Raw genomic sequence first — 22,640 nt, 5'->3', positions numbered from 1 at the left:
CATCATCAAGCATGGCACACGGCTGCAGCTCCACTGCGTGGGGCAGTCACTCAGCTGCCACCTCATCCAACTCAGGGAGCTGGGAGAAAACCTTCCTTCAGCCTCTCCAAGGCCAGCAGACTGCAAGGCTTGGAGGGGGTGGAGTTTTTTAAAACAAGCTGTTTCAGAGATGAAGCGCAAACTGTTGAATTCACACAGCTAAACAGACCACAGCCTCCAGCTAAATCTTAAATGAAAAGAGTCTCCTACATCAGTTTTATGACTAGCAGATCTGTGATATGGATCCACACTCCAGTACATTTTGAAGATTCACCGCTCAATGTACATTATCCAAAGATTATATGATATATAAGGTAGAAAACTGTGAGAAATTGCTTCTGTTCCTCTCCAGAGCTTGCTCAGAGCTGCAGTCAGAGAACCTCAACTCGTTCTCTGAAGCATTATGCTATTTCAGGAACTCCAGGAATCTTACTGAGATCTCCACTGCTCAGAGGTAAAGTTCCCTTTGCAAGAGAAGTATTTCTTCTTTATGCATTTGTTTTCACACGCTGCATAACAACCTCCTTTGACCACTTGGAGCATGGGCCCCCTTGTTCCTAAGGAGGCAACCAGAGAGCAGCACAGTACCTGTGCCTTCTGAGCCACGTCTAGAACAAGCTGGAACTTCTCAGACACAGTCAGGTCCTCTTTTGGGTTCTCCTTAGGCAAGAAAAAGACAAACCATTGATTTGCAGCTCAGATAAAATATATTTTACAAAACTTGTCAGAACAAGGTGACCCCCTCAACATTCTTAGCAATACTCGTCTCACTTTTAATAGTCTCTACATTTACCATTTTCCTCCCTTGTTTCAGAGCTATTTTTTATGTCTTTCACTGCTGGTTATTTTTAGTTTTCAATGCTTTGGGGGGGTTCAGGGGAGACTTTATCATTATCTACAACTATCTGGAATGAGGTTGTAATGAGGTAGGGGGTCAGTCTTCTCCCCCAGGTAACAAGTGACAGACCAAGAGGAAATGGCCTCAAACTTTGCCAGGGGAGATGCAGATCGGCTATTCAGAAAAATTTGTTCATTAAAAGGGTTGTCAAGCCTTGAAACAGGCTGCCCAGGGAAGGAGAGCGACTATCCCTGAAGTATTTAAATGACACTTAGGTCTGTCACTTAGGGACGTGTATCCAGACCCAGTGATGGAGCTGGCAATGCTGAATTAACAGATGGACTTGATGTTCTTAAAGAAAACAGAATGCAAGACTTCTTGAAGATCCCACAGGACCTAATTTGGTCCAAGCTGGCAAATTAAAATTCATTTCAGAAATGTGTTTTAAGTTTAGAATATTTTAGGGTGAAGCATCTGAACCCAAGAGTGCTGTTACTAAAGACTTTTATATTACAAGAGAAAGAAAAAAAAATGTAGTGTCTTCACTTGCAGCTTGCTCTTCCTTCCTTTCCAGCTACCCACACAAACACAGGGGAAGGTTTAAAGGTGCAATTTTTTCTGCAGGCATACAGGTGAAGCTGCTCAAAGACCTACCATCTGTTCAGAAACTTCAGGCACAATGCTCCACTGTATTCTCCAACCCCTGGGAATGATGGAAATAGTTAAAAGAGAGCAAGTACTCCATCCATCAACATGGCTTATTTGTGAAAGGTTAAAAAGCAGTTTTCTGAAATAAGCACTTATGGCTTAAAAGCAAATAATATAATCCCCCAACTAACAAAGAACCCACAATATAACAGAAGCACAAGTGGCCAACAACAGCCAGCTTTAAAAATATTAGTTAAGTAGATACTAAACAGAATCACTACTTGTAGGTTTTACAACAAAACTTAATGGTTTGCACGGAGTAAAGGATTAGGAGTATTTTTCTCTCATTTTTTCATGTGAAGAAAATTACATCAACTTATTCAGAAGCCTATTTGCTACCAGCAATTTCCAGGGAATACAATGTCAAACAGAAAGTATCAATTAAGATTACAATATGCACATATTAAGGTCCTCTACACCATTTTAAGGTGAATTTAAAAAAAAAACAACAAAACACCCAGACTTAATTTTTAGAAGAGATTGACTTTACAACTGGAAGATACTTTGGATAAAGTATTTCAAGAGCTATGGAAAAAGGCAAAATTGCCATTTTAGGCCTAGATGAACATTCTCTGCTGGGAAAAACAGCAAGCTTCAATATTGAAGGTGATGTTCTTCAAGTACTTTAAACATCGCAGAATTAGAAATATTAGAATTTCAGTGTGCTGAGGGATTTCTCTGAGAGCATGCAACATTGTTTATGATAACCCAAGCCACAGGAAACAAAGATAATTCCCAACAACAGTAAAAGATCATAGAAACTGAGCAATGACACAGGATATTTGAGTTTGAATTTCCCTGTGTTAAATGTAACTCACAATATTAGAAAAGGTAGCAGTTTATAACTCAGTGCAAGGACAACAAAACATCTTTCAAACAAAGCATTACTTAAGAGAGTAAGCTAGTATTTATGCAAATACCTGGCTATGAGGTAATTTAGGGATAACCTCAAAATTGCTAAAAATAAGAACATAGGAATGGCCCAGCCATGCCATACAGCATTGATGTAAATCTGCAGATTAAGAAGAAAAAACAAACAAAGAGAGATGCGGATTACAAACTGGGGTACAGTGAGTTACATGAAATACCACTTCCCACTGTGCTGTTGGGCTCAGAACCATGCAATTCATATTTAGAAAAAATGAATAAATTTTAGCCACTCTGTAACTGACAATGGCCCCACACTCAGGAATGCAAAATCAAAACTAAGAATGAACCAGATCTCCAGAGATGACACTTAACTAGTTCTCAGATGCCTCAGAAAGATTATTGAGTATTTTCAACACTACAATTACTTGAAGTGTAGGAGGAAAAAAAACCAGTAAGTCCTCTGTGAATCTGCTACATGACCATGATACGGTCATCAATGGTACAGAAGCCATGGTATAGAAGTGGAGTTCCAGCAATTAGCCCCATACTGGGCAACAGGATAAACTCTCATTCTATTACTTCAGCTCAATTAAATTCCAAAATTTTACCAAGACTAAAAAGATTGCAGGAAAACAGGTTTTATTTTATGTAAAAAGTACAAACACAAAAAGCTTCAAAAGGTATTCTGTACCCAGCTTCTGAAAACAGACACTACAGCTTCTCTGTGACAGACACTAGGGTTTTTACTGATAACTCCAAAGTGAAACATTGCTCTGGCTCCCAGGTCCCAGAGCTTTCAAAAAAAACCCACTCAAGTTTCTTCTTTCAGTTTTTATCTGAAATATGGGCTGACCGGGTGAGGCAAGAGAAAAATCAGCAGATATGGAGAAGGGACAGACAGGGCACTAGGAGGGAAGTCTCCTCCTCAATATTCATTCAGCTGTGCCATGCAAAATAGCAGAAGGACTGTAACTTACAGGGAGATACTGTTTAACAAAAAGGTGTGTGACATTTTCACCACACAGCTATTGCCAATTCCTCTGGCAGAATTTAATTTCATATACACTATGACCAAAAGAATTTAGATAATTTAATTAACAGTAGGAGAAAGGAAAACAAATCAAAACTCCACTAGATACTTAAGTCTCTTTGCAGCATCCAAACCTCACTAAGACAGCACAGACATGCTCAAACGTAGCTCACAGACCTGATGTTTGCACAGGGAATCCTACTGAAATCAAGGCATTCTGCCTCTCCTCAGTATGATCCTATCAAATGGCAAAGAGCCCTGATGGGGACAATAGCTTCTCATCAAATGGAACCACTATCAGCATTTCAGCCCTAGACAAGAAAAAACTTTGCAGAAGCTGAAGTAACCATTGAATTACCAGGTCTGGGAGATGAGAAACTAGGAAAGAGTGAACAATACCCAGATAGTTCTAAGTTATTTTAACAATTACAAAGCTATGCTACAAGAGACACAGGAAACACAATTTAACTTGTTTTATATATAACACAAGTGAACCACTACTGGTATTTTGTGTCAAATGAAATTACACTTTTTGATTTGACTTGAACTGTAGCACAACCCCTCCTCAGATATGGCAGTTTCAAAGAATTTCAGCAAATAATGTATTTTTTCAAGTTCTTACTGCTCCTGGAGGAGTAGGATAACTTACAATAAAGGCAATAGCAGAAGTGTAGATAGAATACCAGTCTAATAAGGCAGAAATATTCTTCACAAAATTTGTAACAGGTTTGGCACCTCTCTCTAAACAGAAGTTGAGAAAAAACACAGCATTAGAATTAGCTGGCAGTGGTTAAATCACTTGTAAATTACAAACAATCAAATTAGAAAACTAGAGGAATATTCACAACATGTAATGATAAAAAGGCTTATCCAAATGAAAAAAAAAAATAAATCCACCAACGAAACTGAACAATTAAAGAATAAATTTCAAAAAAATCAAGTGTTACCCAAGACAAAGATTACATCTCAACTCTTAAGTATAGACAAAGGAAAAAAATCAACATCATTTATAAAGGTACCCTAGATGCTAAAACCAGCTTGTTCTCAGCCATGTTCACATGACCCCAAAGACCACTGTACAGGTCAGTTTGTCTCACTGTAAAACAATGTACATTAACCTGACTGAATTACAAGCCACCAAGGAACAACTCAGAGTCACAGAATCATTTAGGTGGGAAAAGACCTTTATGATCATCAATGTGTTTGACCATCAACCTAGCATTGCCAAACCCACTCCTAAACCATGCCCCTAAATGATTTTCTCTGCAGAGCCATCCTATATACCATCAGATCAACACTCCTATCCAAGCTGGTGCAAACTGACAGGGAGCACTCCATCCTGCTGTCCAGATCATTGATAAAGATATTGAACAGGACAGAGCCCAGTACTGAGCCCTGAGGAACACCCTTGTGACCAGGTGGATGTGGCTCCATCCCCCACCACTCTCTGGGCTTTCAGCCAGTTTTCTACCCAGCAAAGCATACACCTGTCCAAGCCATGATCAGCCACTTTCTTCAGGAGAATGCTGTGGGAAACAGCATCAAAGGCTTTACTACAGCCTAGGTAGACAACACCCAGAGCCCTTCCCTCCCCTTGCTGCTGCTTCACCAGCTAGATTAAAGCCAGGCTGGATCTCTTGGCTGTGTCTCTGCAGGACTCTACCCATTGCTAGCACTTTGCTGCTTACTCTTCCTGAGCCAAGCAACCCAGAAGATGAGTTCCTGAAGAAGTCTGTCTGCCACCTCTGCAGAGCTCTCGTCCTGCTGTCACTGCATGGGAGACTGACCTGTGCTGGGAGAGGCCCACACACAGACACACCCAGCCAGCAAGAGCAAGAGGAGCTCTTCCTCAGCTCCCTAAAACCCTCTTATCCTTTACCCTCTTCCTCTACTCTGCTTATTACTTGGGCAAACTAGCTAGGGAACAACAAGGAAACAGGAGAGAGCTGCTGCAAGACCACCAAAGTGGACCTGTTGGACCACACCAGTTTTGTGTTTCCTGATGAAAAGAATGATGATTCCTCCTGCACAAAGAGTCTCAGAAACTCTCACTCACTTTTGCAGTATATCTCAGAACTTTTCAAGTCTTTCTTCAAGAGAGCCTCTGACTTGCTGTCTCAGTTTGTTTGGCTTGAGACTGAGCTATCCCAAACACACTTCCTATGTGAAGTAATTAAGCAACTAGCACTGGATTTCCTTAAGCATCAGCAGCACAACCAAAGCAGCAGATGAAGGAAGTGGAAGAGCACAGCCAAAGCACTGGAGAGCTCATGGATTCAAGTGCTGCTTCCACCTGCTTTGCTGCAGCAGCCTACACCAAGCCCACAGAGAAGATTAAGACTTGAAAGGCTGAAAATCACTGGTGACAACAACATTCTGGAGAGCTCTGAGTCAGGCTCCTTGGACAACAGGGATCTAGATTTTGTGGCTAACCTAGTGGAAGTTAGGAACCACCCAAAATTTAACTTTAATACTATTTTTTAAAAGGTATTCTGAAGGCAATGACAACAAATCAGAAATTCTCCCAAATGAAACCAGAACAAACACAACAAATAAAACACTGCTAAGTACTTACTTAATCTTCTCATATTTTCAGTCAACCTGAAAAATAATAGATAAAAGCAACTTGTTAAAAAGACAACTAGTGCACACTTGTGTACATCTGATCCTTGAAATACTCTTCACACTTAAAACTGTAAGCTTTATTCTTGCCTGTTACAAAATGTGTTTCTACTAACTAATACAGTTTGCCTTGCATCAGACTGAAAACTGAAGCTTAAAAGCTCTCCAGCCTAACCAAGACTTTGCTCATGGTTTCTGGGAGGCATATGACAAAACCTGATAAATAATACAAATCTTATTTTATTTCAGACAGCAGACTTAAAATCTCATGTTTTGTCCAAAGCAGTCAAAAAAACTTTTTGAGGTAGTTCTGTACTTTTGGTGTTATTATTTGTTATTGAAACACTTGCTCAAACCATACAAAAGGTTGGTTAAAAAGCAAAAAAAAAAAAAAAGTCAGAAGAAAAGTAACTTGTAAAGCACCAAGAATTTCTCAAAATGACATTAGGGATTTACCTTCTAGCACTAAGTGGCTCTTCTGTTTCCACTGTATTCTCTTCTGGCTGAAATCTGAAGTCCTCAACATACTCCCCAAATTTATCAAAAAACCACTTTTGGAGTCTCGAGGAGACCGTGTGACAGCTCTTATCTATAAAAAAGAAGCACCAAGTATCAGCATAATGCTAGAAGACCTCTTTATCCAATGCCAGCCCACTCCCACGCACCATGCTTCATTGGGAAGCACACTTTGTACAGCTTCCCCATCCTTCACCAACACTCTTTGTGGAAACTTGCAATTTACTTCAGCCACTGCACAGGAACCCAACTGCATTAAATTGGTAAAATAAGACTACAGGTGACTCCTGCATTGCTCTTAGGACAGTACATGGAATCATCCTATCACCCAAAGTACAAAGAATAAAACAACCTAACAAACAGCAATTTTTAGCAAACAGAGTACAAACATTTTCTGGTTAAGAGACGTCTGTAAATGAAAGACTGACGTAAATCTCAGTGCTCTCTGTTGTGCACAAGGGTCACCTTGAGAAAATCAAGTGCAAAACAAAATACTCCTGAGCAGAGAGCTGGACAACCACCTTGCAGCCACAGGGATTTGACAGGAAAGGGAGGTGGAAACATAAGCAAGATTCTGCTAGAGGCATTTTTACTTCCACTTTCCAACCACTGATAGTTCATAAAGATTGTGTGTGTGCATCTTTATAGAGCTATACAAAAAAACCCACACAGTTTCTTTTTTTCTAAAGTCAGCCTTCAGAAATTATGCTGCATATGCCACATTCTATATATGGAAGATACAGTCATAATACTACCTGGGACGTCTTATACAGCAAAAGAAGTGATGCACACTTTCTGTACGTCAGTTTCAGTGGAAAAATAACATAATATAGGGGTACGTGAAAATAAAATCAGGCTAAAAGGCTTAAGGCACTCCAAGTGAGAACAAAACAATCACCTGTAACTCACAAAATTGTGGTCTAGAAGGAACAGACTATTTGGAAACATAGCTCAATACAGCAATGTCACCAAGAGGATACTGGTCATAATTACTCCATGACCAAATTTAGCACAGAATTCCATTAAATTAATATATGATTAAACAGAGGCATGGAAGATTCATCAGCCAATTACAACAGCCAAAAAGATTCATTTAAGCTCATGAGAAAAAGCTACTGGTGCTCAGAAAATAGAATCAAACCATTTATTAATGATTTACAATGAAATCTAGAAAGACAAGGAATCTAGTGACTGTTTACAGCTGGGACAACACTTCCATTTGAGAATAAAAATATAAAGTAGCTTCCCATATGCTAATACTTCAGAAAATACTGAGAAAGAAATTTTGACAAGAGGAAAAAAATGTCAGGTTGGAGCTCACATAACAGAAAGCACTGACACTACAGAAGTACAGGAGGGGAAATTACAGATTTAGTCCACAGATTTAAAAGCGTAAGTCTCAATCACAAGCCGTAGGAAGGGAAGTAAAAGTGTACTGAAAGATTAAGAATTTGACTGTTGCCTTAGTTCTTTCAGACATCAGTACATTATTGAATTCATATTTGGCATCAGCTTGAGAAATGTATATGGCAGTGTAGGTGTCCAACAAATCAGTAACTCTTTAATCTTACTCCTTTCTCCAGAATGTCTCTTCTTTTAGACGAATGAAGCAGTAATATGGTTAGTGGCATAACAGACCTTCTGCAATTGAGAACAAAACAGAACTTTTCTTCTATGTATTCCACCTGTTTTCTGGTAAGTCACGGATCAGCAAGGCATGCCAGAATGATGAAGTGAGCCAACAGGTTTCATTGCACACCTAAAGGCCTTACAATACACAGTAAATTCCTTCCTCAGGTATGCTAAGTCAACTACAAAAAGTAAATGCAGAATCAGGTACCGAGAGAGAAGTTGCTTGCATTGTCATTTATAATCAGCTTCTTCAGAAGCAAGATTGATCTTCTAAGGATCTAAAAAAAAAAAATCCAACTGAACTGAAGTGCTGTTAGAGATCTGCCTAAGCTCACCTGTTCCATTGGCTTGTGCCTGTGGCTTTGCAGGCTGCTGAGCTGCAGGCACCTCTTCTGCCCTACAAAGAAAACAGAAACCATGCGAAATGTTACAGAGGAAGAATTTATTCCCTTTTATGTAAAGGAAACACCAGAACCTCCATGGTTTCCACAGCTGAGATTATACAATCATGACAGAAGAAAACCCAGCTTACGCCCTTTCACAAGACTCAAAATATTCATTGCACTTGGGATCCTGGGAAATGCCACCCACTGTGAGATGGGGTTTAGCCATTCCTGTCACCAACAGCTCCATTTCATCTTACAACTGCTCAACAATGTAGTATTAAATTTCTTGCATTATTTATGCCTTTGTGTGGTATATTCATTGCAATGCCTGCCAGGAAAATTCTTCAGAGCCATGACTTTTCCCACAGCAATAAATTAAAAGGGATTCCATATCACAAGGTGATAACCACAGCAGTAGAACAAAACCACAATTTAACACGCAAATCTTGAATCCTGCCATTGCTACTAGGGTCAAACAACTTCACAAGAGGAACAGGTGTTAAGAATAATTTAAAATATTATGTTGTAAACTCTCAAAACACACAGATCACAACCAATTTGAAAAATAACTTGAGAAATTGAAATAGCCTGAAAAACTGCAACAAAAATGTTCTAAAAATATATGTCAAGTAGCTGGCATCATTAGTCTCACCCTTCAAAATGACTCAAGAATATTCTCATCCATTAAAAATGAACAGATTTTTTAAAACACAAGTGTTTTTGGCATTCAGTACATGTGCAAGGCTTCAAATTACATTTGTACACAGGTTCCAACTGCCAACCTGTGCTGAGAATACTTCAGGCTTCAGTCCCAAAGTCTTCATCCATGCAGATATCACACAGAAAGATTTTTCTAATGAAGCAGGAGCTATGAGAAGATAACACCAGCCACAGCAAGCTTTAGTTGACTTGGAGTTGTATGATTGAAAATTACTTCTTGAAACAAAAAAGTGTCCATTGTGCAATTTCATGAGCACTCATCTATCAGGCAATATAAGCATTTTCAAATGTTCCTTTCATCTTTTACTCCTCAGAAAGGGAACCAAGTGAAACATGGTCAGCAAATGAAGAGCAAGAAGAGGGATCCCACTGCACTGGGCAGATTGCATCAATACAGAGGGACACACAGTTGTCTCTCCTGCTGTTCCTCTAGAAAGGACATTAGGAAAAGATGTCACTGTACTGCCTGCACATGGAAAAGGCCATTACTACTGGGTGCTGCTCAACATTACCATACCTCAATGAACATGATGGAGAAACTACAGAACTCATTACCTCCCTTCCTTCCTAAGTATTCCTGATTCTTAATAAGCTTTCCACATCCTTGCGCATTTCTATGAAGAACATTTAGAAGTTATTTACTGATTTATGCATTACAGCTCGACATTTATTGGTGTTAATGAGCTGAATTCAATGGTTTTTGCATTGAAAGACACTTGCTTTCATGATTCGTCAGGACTTTTCCCCGTGGCTTCTGTATTTGCAGCAGCAAGTCCTTTTGAAAGTCACCTGAAATGTCATCAGTTTATTTTCTTTAGCTAAACTTCCACTTTGGTTTCTGTGCCATTTTACCCCAGTGTCTATATAAGCCACAGGTTCCTCACCCAAAAACTCCTATCCTTGCTTCTTCTCCCACACCCTAGCATCTCCTCCATTTCCAGCTCTCAGAAGACAGACAGCAATAAACATGATCAAATTTGCACCAACTCTTATACAGTGGTGTCTTGTTTTCCTCTACCTCTACACAGCAGATGGTTACACCATATATTGAGCATTTTCAACTGAAATCTGTCATTGGGACTGTGTTTCACTGAAGCTGAAGCCACATTTAGGTGGAAAGGAGGTGGTCATTAACAAGCAGGCAGGAGCCAGTTACTCAACCCATTCCAGCTGTGTGGAGGCACTGACTGGGGTGGTGTCACATCAGAACTCCCGGGGCAGAGCCAAGACGAGATCCCACCACTGTCAGCTGCCAAGAGTCTTCAGGCTGGGTCTTCCTTTGACATGCTGGGATGTATTTTCAAAAGCAGCACAGCATCATTACTCCCCACGTTTCTTAGGCAAAAAATCAAGAAAATCTCATCAAGAAGTAGCTTTGTTCAGCAGCCTTACTGGGCTCCATCAGGAGCACATGACAGTTGGCTTTGGCCCTTCTTGGTGCTTTTGTTTCATTTTTCTGGCAATGTCTGACTTGCCATCTGCCTCTTACTTCTTCCCCATGAAGAACGCGACCTTTACGAATCATCAGGTTAATGACAGCTCATTACTGCACCTGTGAATCAGGTTATAATTAGCCACTTCAGACAGATCTGTGACAGGAAGCTCAGAATTCATTGTTTGGGCTTGCACACCTACTGGGAAGTTCAATTCCAAAACCAGGTCATGTTGAACCATCCAGTTCACCAAGACCACTGACAGAGGGAAGAAATTACCTTTCCAAGTTTCTGAACCACTCTTCAGGCCAGAGATGATTTAAAAGACTGAAAAACATAAACAGTCCCCAGAACAACACCGTGTTCCTATATGGGCTTCCTAACTGCAGCCTGAACCTAAGAAAACAACATTCCTCTTGGACACACTTTCCACCCAGAAAAAGGGTGTAACTGGTAACACCAACATATTCCCAACATGAAGCTAGGTCATCTTTATGCAACTAGAGATTGCAGCCGTTTAAGGCACAGGCTGTTTGAAACAGATAAGAGCAACATCAGACAGTGGAGGAGGCAAACACAAACTGTCTTTGTTGTTTATCTCTCTTTTATTTTAATATACTGAGGTCAGGGAAGCATCAATATTAATGAATATTAGAGCTGTTCATGACCAGGACACATGTACCTCTCAAAAGCAACTAGCACACTCTGATGCAGTGTCCATTCAGTGCTGCCCACAGAACAGTACCCAAGTGCTTTTTAATTATTTAGTTGCAAGCACAACACAAAGGTTAAGGGACCTTGACACTGAAGACCATTTCCCTAAAATAAACATTTTTGTTTGTGCATATTAGGCCCTAAATACAGCTGCAAGTTGAGATGCCTGTGAATCAAGAGACTCCCCCCAAAAAATGGATGCAGACCAGAATTGCTGGACACAACAGGTGCAGTCACTGCCATGATGTCCTCAGACATATTCAAAGCAACTTTCCCACACGCTAACTCCAAGTTCACAAGCAACCCACCACCAGTTTTTGTACCACTGTTGTAGAGGACATTCAAGGCTTTTAAAACATTTCCTACAGCTAGAAGCAGGCTGAATATGTGTGTACTTCCATCAAAAGCACATTCCAACCTCATACACACAAAAATAAGCAGGTATTTTCTTAGCCTAGTTTAAAAACGTATCTTTTAGGTCTGCATGGCTTCTTACCCTGAAGAGCTGTTAAAAAACCAAATTAAATAGCTTTCATGCTTTCCAACTTCTTCCATTAAAATACACCAAACATTTCAGAAGCCCTTGCTATTCTCATCTACAATGAAGGAATAGTGATTTATGCAGAAGCATTGTCTATTTGGTCCTTGTAAAAATAGTTCACAATGATGCTAATAACAAGGTGTGCTGCTAAGTCACAAGCTGCTGGTAAGTGGTGTTGCAAAACTTTGGTTTTTTTTCTTTTCTGCATGACTGTAGCTCACAATTTGCAAAATATGGCAGTTACAGCTCACACAAACTATTCCAGATTATTTATGCATCATTCTGCTTGCAATATGTCATAAGCTTCAGCTGCCATACCAAATGCTGGCATATTCTGAACTGTATCTGTGGAAAACTTCAGCCGAGGCCACTGTACTTCTGAATAATCAGATACACAAACAATAAATACCAACACAAACAAAAGCACCAAAAATCCTCTTCTTCCACTCTACCCTCTTCCCTGTGCACAACTGTGACCTCAACAAAGGAAGCCCATGTTCTTCACTAGAAAAAAAAAAGATATGGAATTTGTTTTCTCCTTGCCAAATATTTTTCATCATGTTTTATATTGATACATGTATCATCTGCCTCACAAATACTTTTGAATACTGCAACTTTTAAAAAATTTTCTTTCTTATACCATAGCACAGTTTGATTTTCATTAGCATTAGTTTACTTCTGCCAGCAAAGAGAACAGTACATGTAAACCCCAGCCTTCAACTAAGTATACCACAAAGCTGCTCCCTCCCCTACCAGGGGACATATGAATATCTATTTTAAAACTGCTAACAATAACCTCAGAAGCAGACAGAACTCGCTGCAGTTACTTTGCTTAATAAAATTAAATTTCCATCAGGCATAAATACGGGCTGTTGCATATCTGGCTATGTAAGCCAACATTTCCCCTACAGTCCTAATAAAAGTATTTTTAAATGTCCTCAATGACATGCAAAATACAGTAAGCAGAGAAGAATTTCACACAATGAAGCACAAGTTAAGGAAAAATCATGGACAAACAAATTGTTCTCCTCCTGAGTACAAACCGAAAAAATTTCAAAGTCTTATTTTTGTCACCTTACAGATCCTGCCTGTCACAAAGAGGTTGAAACAGTAGTAAGACCAGTTAGAGAAACACTTTGGTAGAGAGGCTAATGGGCTGAATGTAATCCCCAAGTGCAATACCCAAGCTGACAGGACTAATGTAATCCTTAGGGTATCCAAATAGCACTCAGGGAGCCATGGCATCCTACCTCAAATTAGCAATGTCACTGCTGCTAGAGGTTTGCTGTTGTTCACAACCCAACAGGGTACAGATGTTGACACAAATATTGATAAACAAAGACCTTCCATCTCTTTTCTCTGTAAAACCTGTGCTGATAAGCTGCAGTGGGCCAGATCAGACTCTGAGTCAGCTTTATAATTCTGAAACAGAGCGGGATGATGAGTACCATCGTGAAGAAGAAGAGAGCTCCTCATCGTCCTCCAGGACTCTCAGCCACGAGGAGATCCCTGTCCCCTTCTCTGTGCATTACTGGAGTCTAGGCACAGCCACCCTCGGGACAAAGCCTGTGCCAGCTCTAAAGAAAACACAAGGAATTTGCATCTCAAGCAACTTCTCCAAGGCAGCAAGTCACAGGTGAGCAAGTATCCTTTCCTTAAGCATCAGTTTCACCTGCCAAGAGCAGGGAACAGTGCTCTGTACAGCTGTTACTGTGCCAGATGATACTCTCAGCATGCAACAGGCCCAAGCTCCTCCTCTTCAGCTGTCCTCTTCTAACTCTCCTCTTCCTCTTCTAACAGGCAATACCAGTCCAGACACACAGCCAGACCAGCCAGCACAGGCAATAAAAATGCATTCCCACATCCCAGCTGTAACAGCAACTTTAAAATGTCACTCAAAAGAAGACCAGATCAGAGCAGTCTGTGTCACCTTCCCAATGCACAGTTGTGTGCTGGCTTGGGAACCAGACTCTTCCACAAGGACCCTCAAGAGCCCCTTCTAAGCTGATTTGACAGCAGAAGGCAAAGACTTCCCACAGACCAACCCTGCACAGAACCAGTGATTTTGGAAAACCATCACTGTGAAACATCACCTAGAAAAATCCCCCTGTAGTGGCACTGAGCATAAGAGGGAAGGCCTAATCTTTTATCTAAAGCCTTGGTGCACCAACACTGAATACTGTTCAAACTCTTAAAATAGCTAAAGAGTGGCAACTGAATTGATGAAGGGGATGGAGTACTCTTAAAGAGACAGTGGAAAAGCCGGAACTCTTTAGCTCGGAGAGAATGTAAGAGACTAAAGGACTCACTAAGGAAGGCAAATAAACTGAATGCTGAACGGTAATTCACCAAATGTTACAATTCTGTAACTACGGGGCACTTCTTGTAATCACTATAAAATCTGTTAAAAAGGAAAGCAAGTAAAATGCTTCTTTAGAGTTAAGAGGGGACTTCTGTAATGTCTCCATAGTTTCCAGAAGAAGACAACTCCAGCAATTAATAGTGTTAAATAAATTCATGGGTAACAGGTCTGCCAACAGAGACTGAAGCGAAAGACAGCAATGTATCATCTGACCTTCTGACCAATGTACCCACAAATAAAGTGTATGTGTGTATGCTTACAGTGAGTGGCTGAGGGAACAGGGGCTGTTTAGCCTGGAGAAAATGAGGCTCAGGGGAGATCTCACTGCTGTCTACAACTGCCTGAAAGGAGGTTGTAGCCAGGTGGGGGTCAGCCTCTTCTCCCAGGTAACAAGCTATAGGACAAGAAGAAATTACCTCAAGTTGCACTGGGGAGTTTTAGACTTGGTATTATGAAAAATTCCTTCACCAAAAGGGTTCTCAAGCACTGGAACAGGCTACCAAGGGATGTATTTAAGAGACATGTAGATGTGGCTCTGGACTGCATGGTTTAGTGGTGGCCTTGGCAGTGCTGGGTTAATGGTTGGACTTGATGGTCTCAAAGGTCTTTTCCAAACTAAATAATTCTATGATTCTATGGGAGCAGCAGGCAGAGAGAACAGAAATTAGGCCCACATATTTCCTGTAAATAGCTCCTACTTCCATTGCTACCAGTGGATGTGCACTGGCCTGAGAAGGAAGGTTACACCTGAGTACAGAATGAAATGGGAGACTAGGAAGAATTTGCATGGCACAGGGAAATCACATATCCAAGCAAAACATTTTGTCTGTCTGCTCTTGCTTGTCACCTCTAAGTAAGTGGCAGTGCTTAGCATGTGATCACCAACTCAGCTTGCACTGTCTCCTGATGACAGCACTTGTGGAGAGCCACAAGTCCTGCTGCTCAGCTGAATAATCTCAACTACTGCTGGGGAAGATACACCAGGCAGCCACGTACACAAGGGATCTAGAACAACCTCCAAGCAACTGCTGTGGTCTGAAGATCTATGTAGCTAAGCAGAGGAAGGAGGGACAACATCAAATGTGATGCTTTGCATCATCAAGAGGGATGCCCCTGAGGCAGAAAGGACCTAGGAGCATGGGGAGGTGTTTCCATCTGTCACTGCAGTGGCAAGAAAGGCTCGAATTCCAGTTACTCACAGGCATTTAGGGCTTTGCTGTGGCACTGGGACACCCTTGCTGCTGCTAGAATAAGAGTAACAAGGACTGGGCAATCTAGAGAAGACACAGGTTTTGAGAAGGATAAGCATATGCAATGGCTTGGCAAAGGCTCTGGCATTCAGTAGCTCCAGGCAGGCAAGATCCCAGAGGGAGGGCATCAGAAGAGGTGAAATGAAAAATACCTCAACTAGGAAGTGTCACGGCACTTCGACAGCTACAGCAGTATGTATGGCCATATAAGTAAGTAACTTTTATATACGTGGATGTTAATTATGTTATTTTACAGGACAACATAGACAGCTGCTCTCTCTGTGACCAGTAATTTATTTTAAGAGCACCTAGGCTGGAAACAAATGCTTTTACCAGCACTTCCCAGGGACAGTCAGAGATCTCAGGTGGCTTTCAGCTCTACAGTGAAGATGTTTCTCTTACCTTGCTTTAAGTACTTCATTGACTCTTTGTTCTAGTTCTAATCTCCTCTGCCGTTCCTTTTCTAGCTCCTGCCTTAACGTTTCAGCGTTTGTTTCTTCTCTCAGCTTCCTGAGCTCCTCCTCTGTTAATTAAAGAAGAAGAAGATAAAGATTTAGTTACCCTGAAGTATTTCTATATGAAATTTAAAATCTAATTATGACAGATTCGGTGGGGGGGATTTTTTTTTAGCTGTGCTATACCAAATATGTTCACCAGAAAAAAAAACAAGTATTCAAGGGCTAGACAGACTTCATAAAAAGCACACAGCTGTATCAAGTACAAAATGTTTCATTACAATTGATAAGCAAGGAGGAAAACAACTCCAAAGTTTTCTTTCCAATATGTAAAATAAGCCCTTGGTACAAGCTATCTTTACTTAAACATGACATACTCTTCATTCCCCAAAGAAATAATCAGCAGGAAAGGCTGTATATTGCTAAATCCAGAGGCCATAACAAAAAAAAAAAAAAAAAAAAAAAAAAAAAAAAAAAAAAAGTTATCTGTTTTCTTCCCTCTTGTCTGTGGGTGGGAAAACACAAAACCATAAACTAAAAAAAAAGTTATATGAAACCCATGCCCATCAATTTCTGGCACTAAGTCAGATGGTCCCTCTGTGAGCCTCAGCACCTTATAATTCTAAGAAAGGGCTGTGAAACAAGAAACTAAGTTAAAATTTTTACACTTTTCCAAGGTTATTGTGTGCCCAACTAACGTCCATGTAAGAATTATGTATATAAATATACTCACATATTTACTTACACAAACAGATACACACTCTCACAACATTTTTCACAAGAAGTTAGTATTAAGTATGTATAAGGCTTTTTTGTGGGTAATTAGCCTTGTTTTTTGTCACTGGCAGTGTCCTTGCTAATGACCTTATTTTACTTGAGAGCTAAAATGGGGTCACTATTACTGACAACTTTTCCCAGATAGGCATACATGAGACATGGCAAAAACAAGATTGGGAATATCTCTCTCTTTTTTTTTCCTTTTTCTTTTTAAACCAAAATTTACTTTACATTTTTTTCTCTGGGATGGTTTTTAAGCTCAATCACAACAATCAATAGCAGAACAGTAGGTGTATTTCAAGTTTACAGCAAACCAAAACAGAAACTACTTTCTATTTCCATTACCATCACATACACAGAGGGTTCAGGCTTTTTACATTGTTTTACAAGACTGGAATACCATGTTATACCCTCCAGAGGGTTGTCACATAATGTCTTTTGTTTCTTGTCACATACTGCCTTCTAAATCTTTGATAATCAGAGAATTTTGGTATCTGAGCCTCACTGATTCCAACCACTGTGCTTCTGGAGAAGGTCTGATGCCATAGTGCAGATGTCCAGAGGGACTGACACTCCCTGTGCCCTGCAGGAAGCCCTGTGCAGTGTGTCCAATCACCTCATCTGCTCTCTCTGTACTCCTGCAGCAGAGCAAGAGCTTCAGAGCACAGGATTAGGAGAGATAGGAAGAAGATACATGAATCAAGGGGACAACACTATGGCTTCCACTGTGAGGCTACAGACTGAAGTCCACCAAAAAGAAAGGAGTGCTGCTACCCACCCCAACTAAAACTGTGAATCCCCAAGGGTGGGGCAGGGAAATGTCACTAGTGCAGCAGGTATTGTCTCTCCTGTAAATAAATGGAAAGATATGGATATAAGGGCAGACTTCTACGTGGAGCTGTTCCAAATTACGTATCCACAAGGAATTTTAAATTAACAAGAAAACTACATTTATTATTAGTTTACCCTATTTTCAAGGGCTTGCCTTGTTCCAGAACAAGAGCCTGCACACAGCTGAGGGGAAACATCTGTTGCACTTCAAATGCACTGGAGCTTGTGCAATATCATGAAGCTATCACAGAAAGTTCCAAAGCTTGACAGAGAGGCTATCTTCTCAAGACCATTAAAGGGAAAAAAATTCTTCATTACGCATTTTTTGTTTTATTAAAGAGGAAGTGACTATGCATTTTGTGTACATAAGAAAACCACACACATTATAAATTAACCTCAGTGTCCTTGAAAGTCAGATTTTCCAGCTTCCTTAATTCCAGTTGTTCTGATTGCGCTACATCTTGTACTACTAAAACCAAAACAAAACCTCCAGAAATTTTACCTCTTGTCCTCCAAAGAGCACAAGCAGTGCCAAATATTCTTTATGGAAAGAGGCAGAGTTAAAGGGTGAACAGTGAAAGAGGCAGAACTCATATAAAACAAACAAAAAAAAAATACAACATCCAATCCTTAAGGACTGTCACAGCTTCACATTTCAGAGCATTTCCTAACTTTCCCATACATGACTGCAATTCAAATCCACCTCATCGAGTCCCTAAAGCAGTATTTGTTGCTACTTTGGCAGCAGTGTGGTCTGGCACTGTAAAACCTTCGTGTTCAGTTAGTTAAATACTCCTAAGTCTGCTAAGCAACAGAAACCACAGAGAGGGGAAGGGGGGGAAGTTCTTCCTTGCTCTCTCCCCTGAAATAATCTACCAAGCTGAACTACAGTTTTAAAGCAAATTTCTCTGTTCCTGAAGAGCCTTCCTGCAGAATGACTGAAGCTGGCTACAAAGAGCAGAGGTCACGGACCCCTGAGAAGAATACATAAGAATATTTCACCACGGTATCTGTCTACTGAGTTTTACAGATGAGTACGCTCCATGATGATGAGAATGGAGGGCTGGATGAGAATGGAGAATGGATTTCATCTTCAGTCAGTCAAAATTCAAACATCCTCCCCACTCTGCACACACACAAAAGGATAAAACATTAAATGTCAAGCTTCAAGGTTCCAGAATAATCAGTTTCCATAATTTCCTTCCCAGGCATGTCCATCACGGCTCACTATCTCCTCCAGGGCAAAAAAACATTAAAATATTGCTGGAGGCTCAGTGCATGTCTTAGCTGGACATTCAGGTGAAGCGAGCAGCCATAAAGGTGACTTGGTTAGAGGGAGGAAATTACTAAAAGAAAAAGTGTCTGATGAAATACTGACAGGCAAAATGCTGGTATGCCTGGGAACTAGACCTGGGAACCAGAAGCATTGTTGAGAAGTGCAGCTGGCCTCTCTGAAATGCACAGCCTGGTACCTAGAAACCTGAGACGCCCTGAGATAGCATTGATAAGCACAAAAACAAGGAGCCACAACAGCCACTTATCATCTGAAAAGGTGAAAAGTAGTCCAAAACCAGGGAAAGCATCCTGAGTAAGTAAGACTTGGTAATTGCCATTGGCTGTTTTATCTGCAGGAAAAAGAAAACAGTCTAGAAAAATAATAATTGGCCTGAGAGAACAGGAAACAACACCTGTTGGCTATTCTGTGTGAAAGAGAGAAATTAACAGCATCTACTGGCTGCTGAAGTGGTAATGTCCCACACTTCCTTATTTCTGTCTGATATGACTTAATTTTTATCCAAAACAAAACTTCTCGCTCCAAGAATTTTGCATGCTGCACATACTTTTCCTTTCCTAAACAGGATGAACTCTTCACATGAACTTTCTAAGAGATCTTGGACCCTCACCCAGGACAGTTTCCTCCAACATCTGGGATGGTCTGGCACATTCTGACATCTGTCCAATAAGCTGAATACTGGTATTAATGCAAACATTTGTATAGGTGCATACAAATAATCCATCATAATTACATTTTCTGTGGTTTTACTGGAAAGTTTGCTTCATTAGTGAAAAGTTTGTAGTAGCCTGTAACAGTATACACATATTTGGTTGCTGCCATACTACTGATTGCTCCCAGGAATTTGTAGAAGCTCAATATATATTTTTATACATATATATATATATATATATATATATATATATATATATATATATATATATATTTGAGTTATAAATCATACACATAGTTGCTAGCCATGATTTTTGTTGCAATAGGTAATAAAGTAGAGAATTTAGAGTTAAAAAAACCTCCATGCCCTCGAGTCTTAGAGAAGTCTATGAACTCAGTCACAACCTCTAAATACCTACACACTGGGTGACCCTTTACATTGTGACAGCAAGTGTGACTCTGAAACAAATCCTTTAGAAGCTCTCTAGCAAAGTCAACTTGTGTAGAAAAGCAAAACAGTATCTGGATGCTACTGCTCTTTTAAAATGAGCTATAAAAGTCTGTAAGACAAGGCAAGAGTGGTGTTTCAATGACAGTAATCATTACACTTCTTATTGCACTGTAAACCCTAGGAGAACTGACCCCACAGTAAAGACCATCATCAGTGATGTATCTCACAGGTTACCAAAAAAACTTATTGATTTCAGTTTTTCTACAGCATTTTATCCTCTATGAAGTTTAAAGGAACTGTTGCACCTGAACTCTCAGGATGTGACCATTGAAATTGAAAGACTTAACATTCCAAAAAGCTTAGCTGATACCATGTAACTGCTAAAAGACAGCAGCACCCAGTGTTTTGCTGCATCACCTTACAGCATCAGCCACTACAGCAAATGAAAAATTTCAGTTTGCTCCTCAGAATATTCACCTGTAAGAAACATTCTGATAAAAAGCACTTTAACACCCAAGTACTTAGTATTCAGTATTTTGTTCTGGTGAGACTAAACAGAATGCGAGTAGTGTTTAGAAAAGAAGGATGAGACATCAGGCTAGAAAGGCATGGCAGAATGTTGGATTTCTAATTCAAAACTGCTTGTGCAGTAAAGCGGATGCTTCCCTTAATCCCAGGATTGGAGGTAGATTAGGGAGCCTCCTTGTAGCTCTTTTATATAATACCATTTCTTCCTAGACCTACAGGTATGTTGCAAAATCCCCCTCTGGGACAAAGAGACCAAACATTTATTTCAGAGCAGAGTTAGAGACTGCCAGTCACTGTTTCTAGCTACCTGAATTCAGTCTAGTGTTAAATCAAAGGAATTTAATCTGAGTTAAGAACGAGAAACGGCAAAAAGCATGTCTGCAACCCTGTCATATTTACATGGGGAAACACCAGTACTTAACAGGACAAAAATAACCCTTCTACATCTATGTTAATCACGGTAAATCTCCTTACAACCCTTTGAACATTACTAGAGTTCAAGTATGTTATTTAATTGTTACTAAACACATTAAATCCCAACCACACACTTTCAATCTGGATCTCACCAGTTGTGCTGATGGAGCTAGACACTGGGAGCTGTCTCCAGGGCAGGCAGCTTCCACCCTTGCCACACTCCCAAATTCTACAAAAAGTTAGTATGTTAACTTTGTCCCAAGTAAACCCACTATATGATACTACTAACAAAATGTCAGGAGTCTGAAAACATCAGATATTTTTATCATCATGGACACTGAAGAGCTTTTAGTCTTCACCATAAAAACCAGCAGCAAATGGCAGCGCTGTGAAAGCCATGGAAGGGCTCCACCACTTATGATAAAGCAAACACAAAACAAAGAATATTGTCTGACCAACAAGCAGTGATGGAGGAAGAACCTGCAAGGGAATTCCTAACCTGTTTTTTTCCTGCTTACACTTACTCTGCAATTTACACACTCCTCTGAAGACATGTTCCCAATTCATAGCTATAACTAGGTACAGCTTAATTGTGCATTATTCGTTGCCTGTTCTTCTTCTAATCCATGATTCTTCTTCTCCAGGGCATATGTTTTTCCATCAGTGACTTGAGAACCATGGAAATTGCCAAAGAACTTATCATAAATCTACCCAAAAGATTTCAGATAAGACATTGTGAGATATTCTACTTCTTTGCATGCCAGATGCTTGGCAAAGTGCTTATTTAAGCCATCACTCTAGCAGCTCCACTTCATTAACTGTCCTTTCTTCTTTAAGAAGACCTCTTAAAGTCATATCATCTTTCATACTTGGATTTCTACACTTCACTTGAGAATCCCAAAGCTCACTGCTTAGGAGGATTACTCTAAGGATTTTATGAAGGAAGAGCCTAAAAATGTCCTTTGTCAAAATGGATACCAGTATTCTCGTTCTCCATAGCTGAACAGAGCTGAACAACAACTGGTCTGGAAGAACTCCTCTTTTTTGTTTTTTTTTGTTTTGTTTTGTTTTGGGTTTTTTTGTTTTGTTTTTTTTTGTTTGTTTGTTTTTGGTTTTTTTTTTCACTGTGAACCTTGATTTGTCAATTTAATGGCTTTCCCTTGTGGTGAAGCCTCTTGCTTGTTTGCATGAATCTTTCATACAGAAAAAAAAAAAAAAGATTTTCTAATAGGATAATTGGTGTCATAAGAAGGTCAAAGGCAGACAGAATCATTAAAGATTAAGTATTTTTACTGAGCGTATATCCTTCTCTCCTCTCTGCCCTGTTTTATATTGGCATTTTGGTAGAGTGGAGAAGTGAACCGGATAAATATAAACCCCACATTTTCAATATCACCTTTCTCCAGCAAAGTCTGCACACATCCAAACAAAGAAGTGACCTGTCATTTTCAGAACCTGTCAGGCCAATTTCCCTTAAAAAACTTTAACATAGCTTTAGCAGTTAATCATTTTTTGCTTTGTTTTGTTTCCATCATTCCTTTGTGCTTCCTTTTGCTCTTCCAAACACAGAGCTCCTGC

The 22,640-nt window shown here is 40.0% G+C and overlaps 1 protein-coding gene across 3 annotated transcripts in view; it reads right to left on the bottom strand.

The window, feature by feature from the left end:
• The window catches only part of GRAMD4 (GRAM domain containing 4), a 76,288-nt gene that overhangs the window by 14,182 nt on the left and 39,466 nt on the right, over positions 1-22,640 (bottom strand). For 2 of the 3 annotated variants that reach the window (XM_038153767.1, XM_038153769.1), the window contains exons 4-11: positions 16,064-16,184; positions 8,591-8,652; positions 6,564-6,696; positions 6,061-6,086; positions 4,135-4,226; positions 2,506-2,597; positions 1,532-1,580; positions 628-699 (exon numbers count right to left, since the gene is read on the bottom strand). In XM_038153767.1, coding sequence (XP_038009695.1) covers positions 628-699; positions 1,532-1,580; positions 2,506-2,597; positions 4,135-4,226; positions 6,061-6,086; positions 6,564-6,696; positions 8,591-8,652; positions 16,064-16,184 — 647 coding nt within the window. The remainder of the gene's footprint in view (positions 1-627; positions 700-1,531; positions 1,581-2,505; positions 2,598-4,134; positions 4,227-6,060; positions 6,087-6,563; positions 6,697-8,590; positions 8,653-16,063; positions 16,185-22,640) is intronic. The other variant, XM_038153768.1, reaches the window with a different exon arrangement.

Source organism: Motacilla alba, chromosome 1A, assembly GCF_015832195.1.
Source record: "Motacilla alba alba isolate MOTALB_02 chromosome 1A, Motacilla_alba_V1.0_pri, whole genome shotgun sequence".
Taxonomy (NCBI): Eukaryota; Metazoa; Chordata; class Aves; order Passeriformes; family Motacillidae; genus Motacilla; species Motacilla alba.
This window is presented reverse-complemented; position numbering and strand designations above follow the sequence as displayed.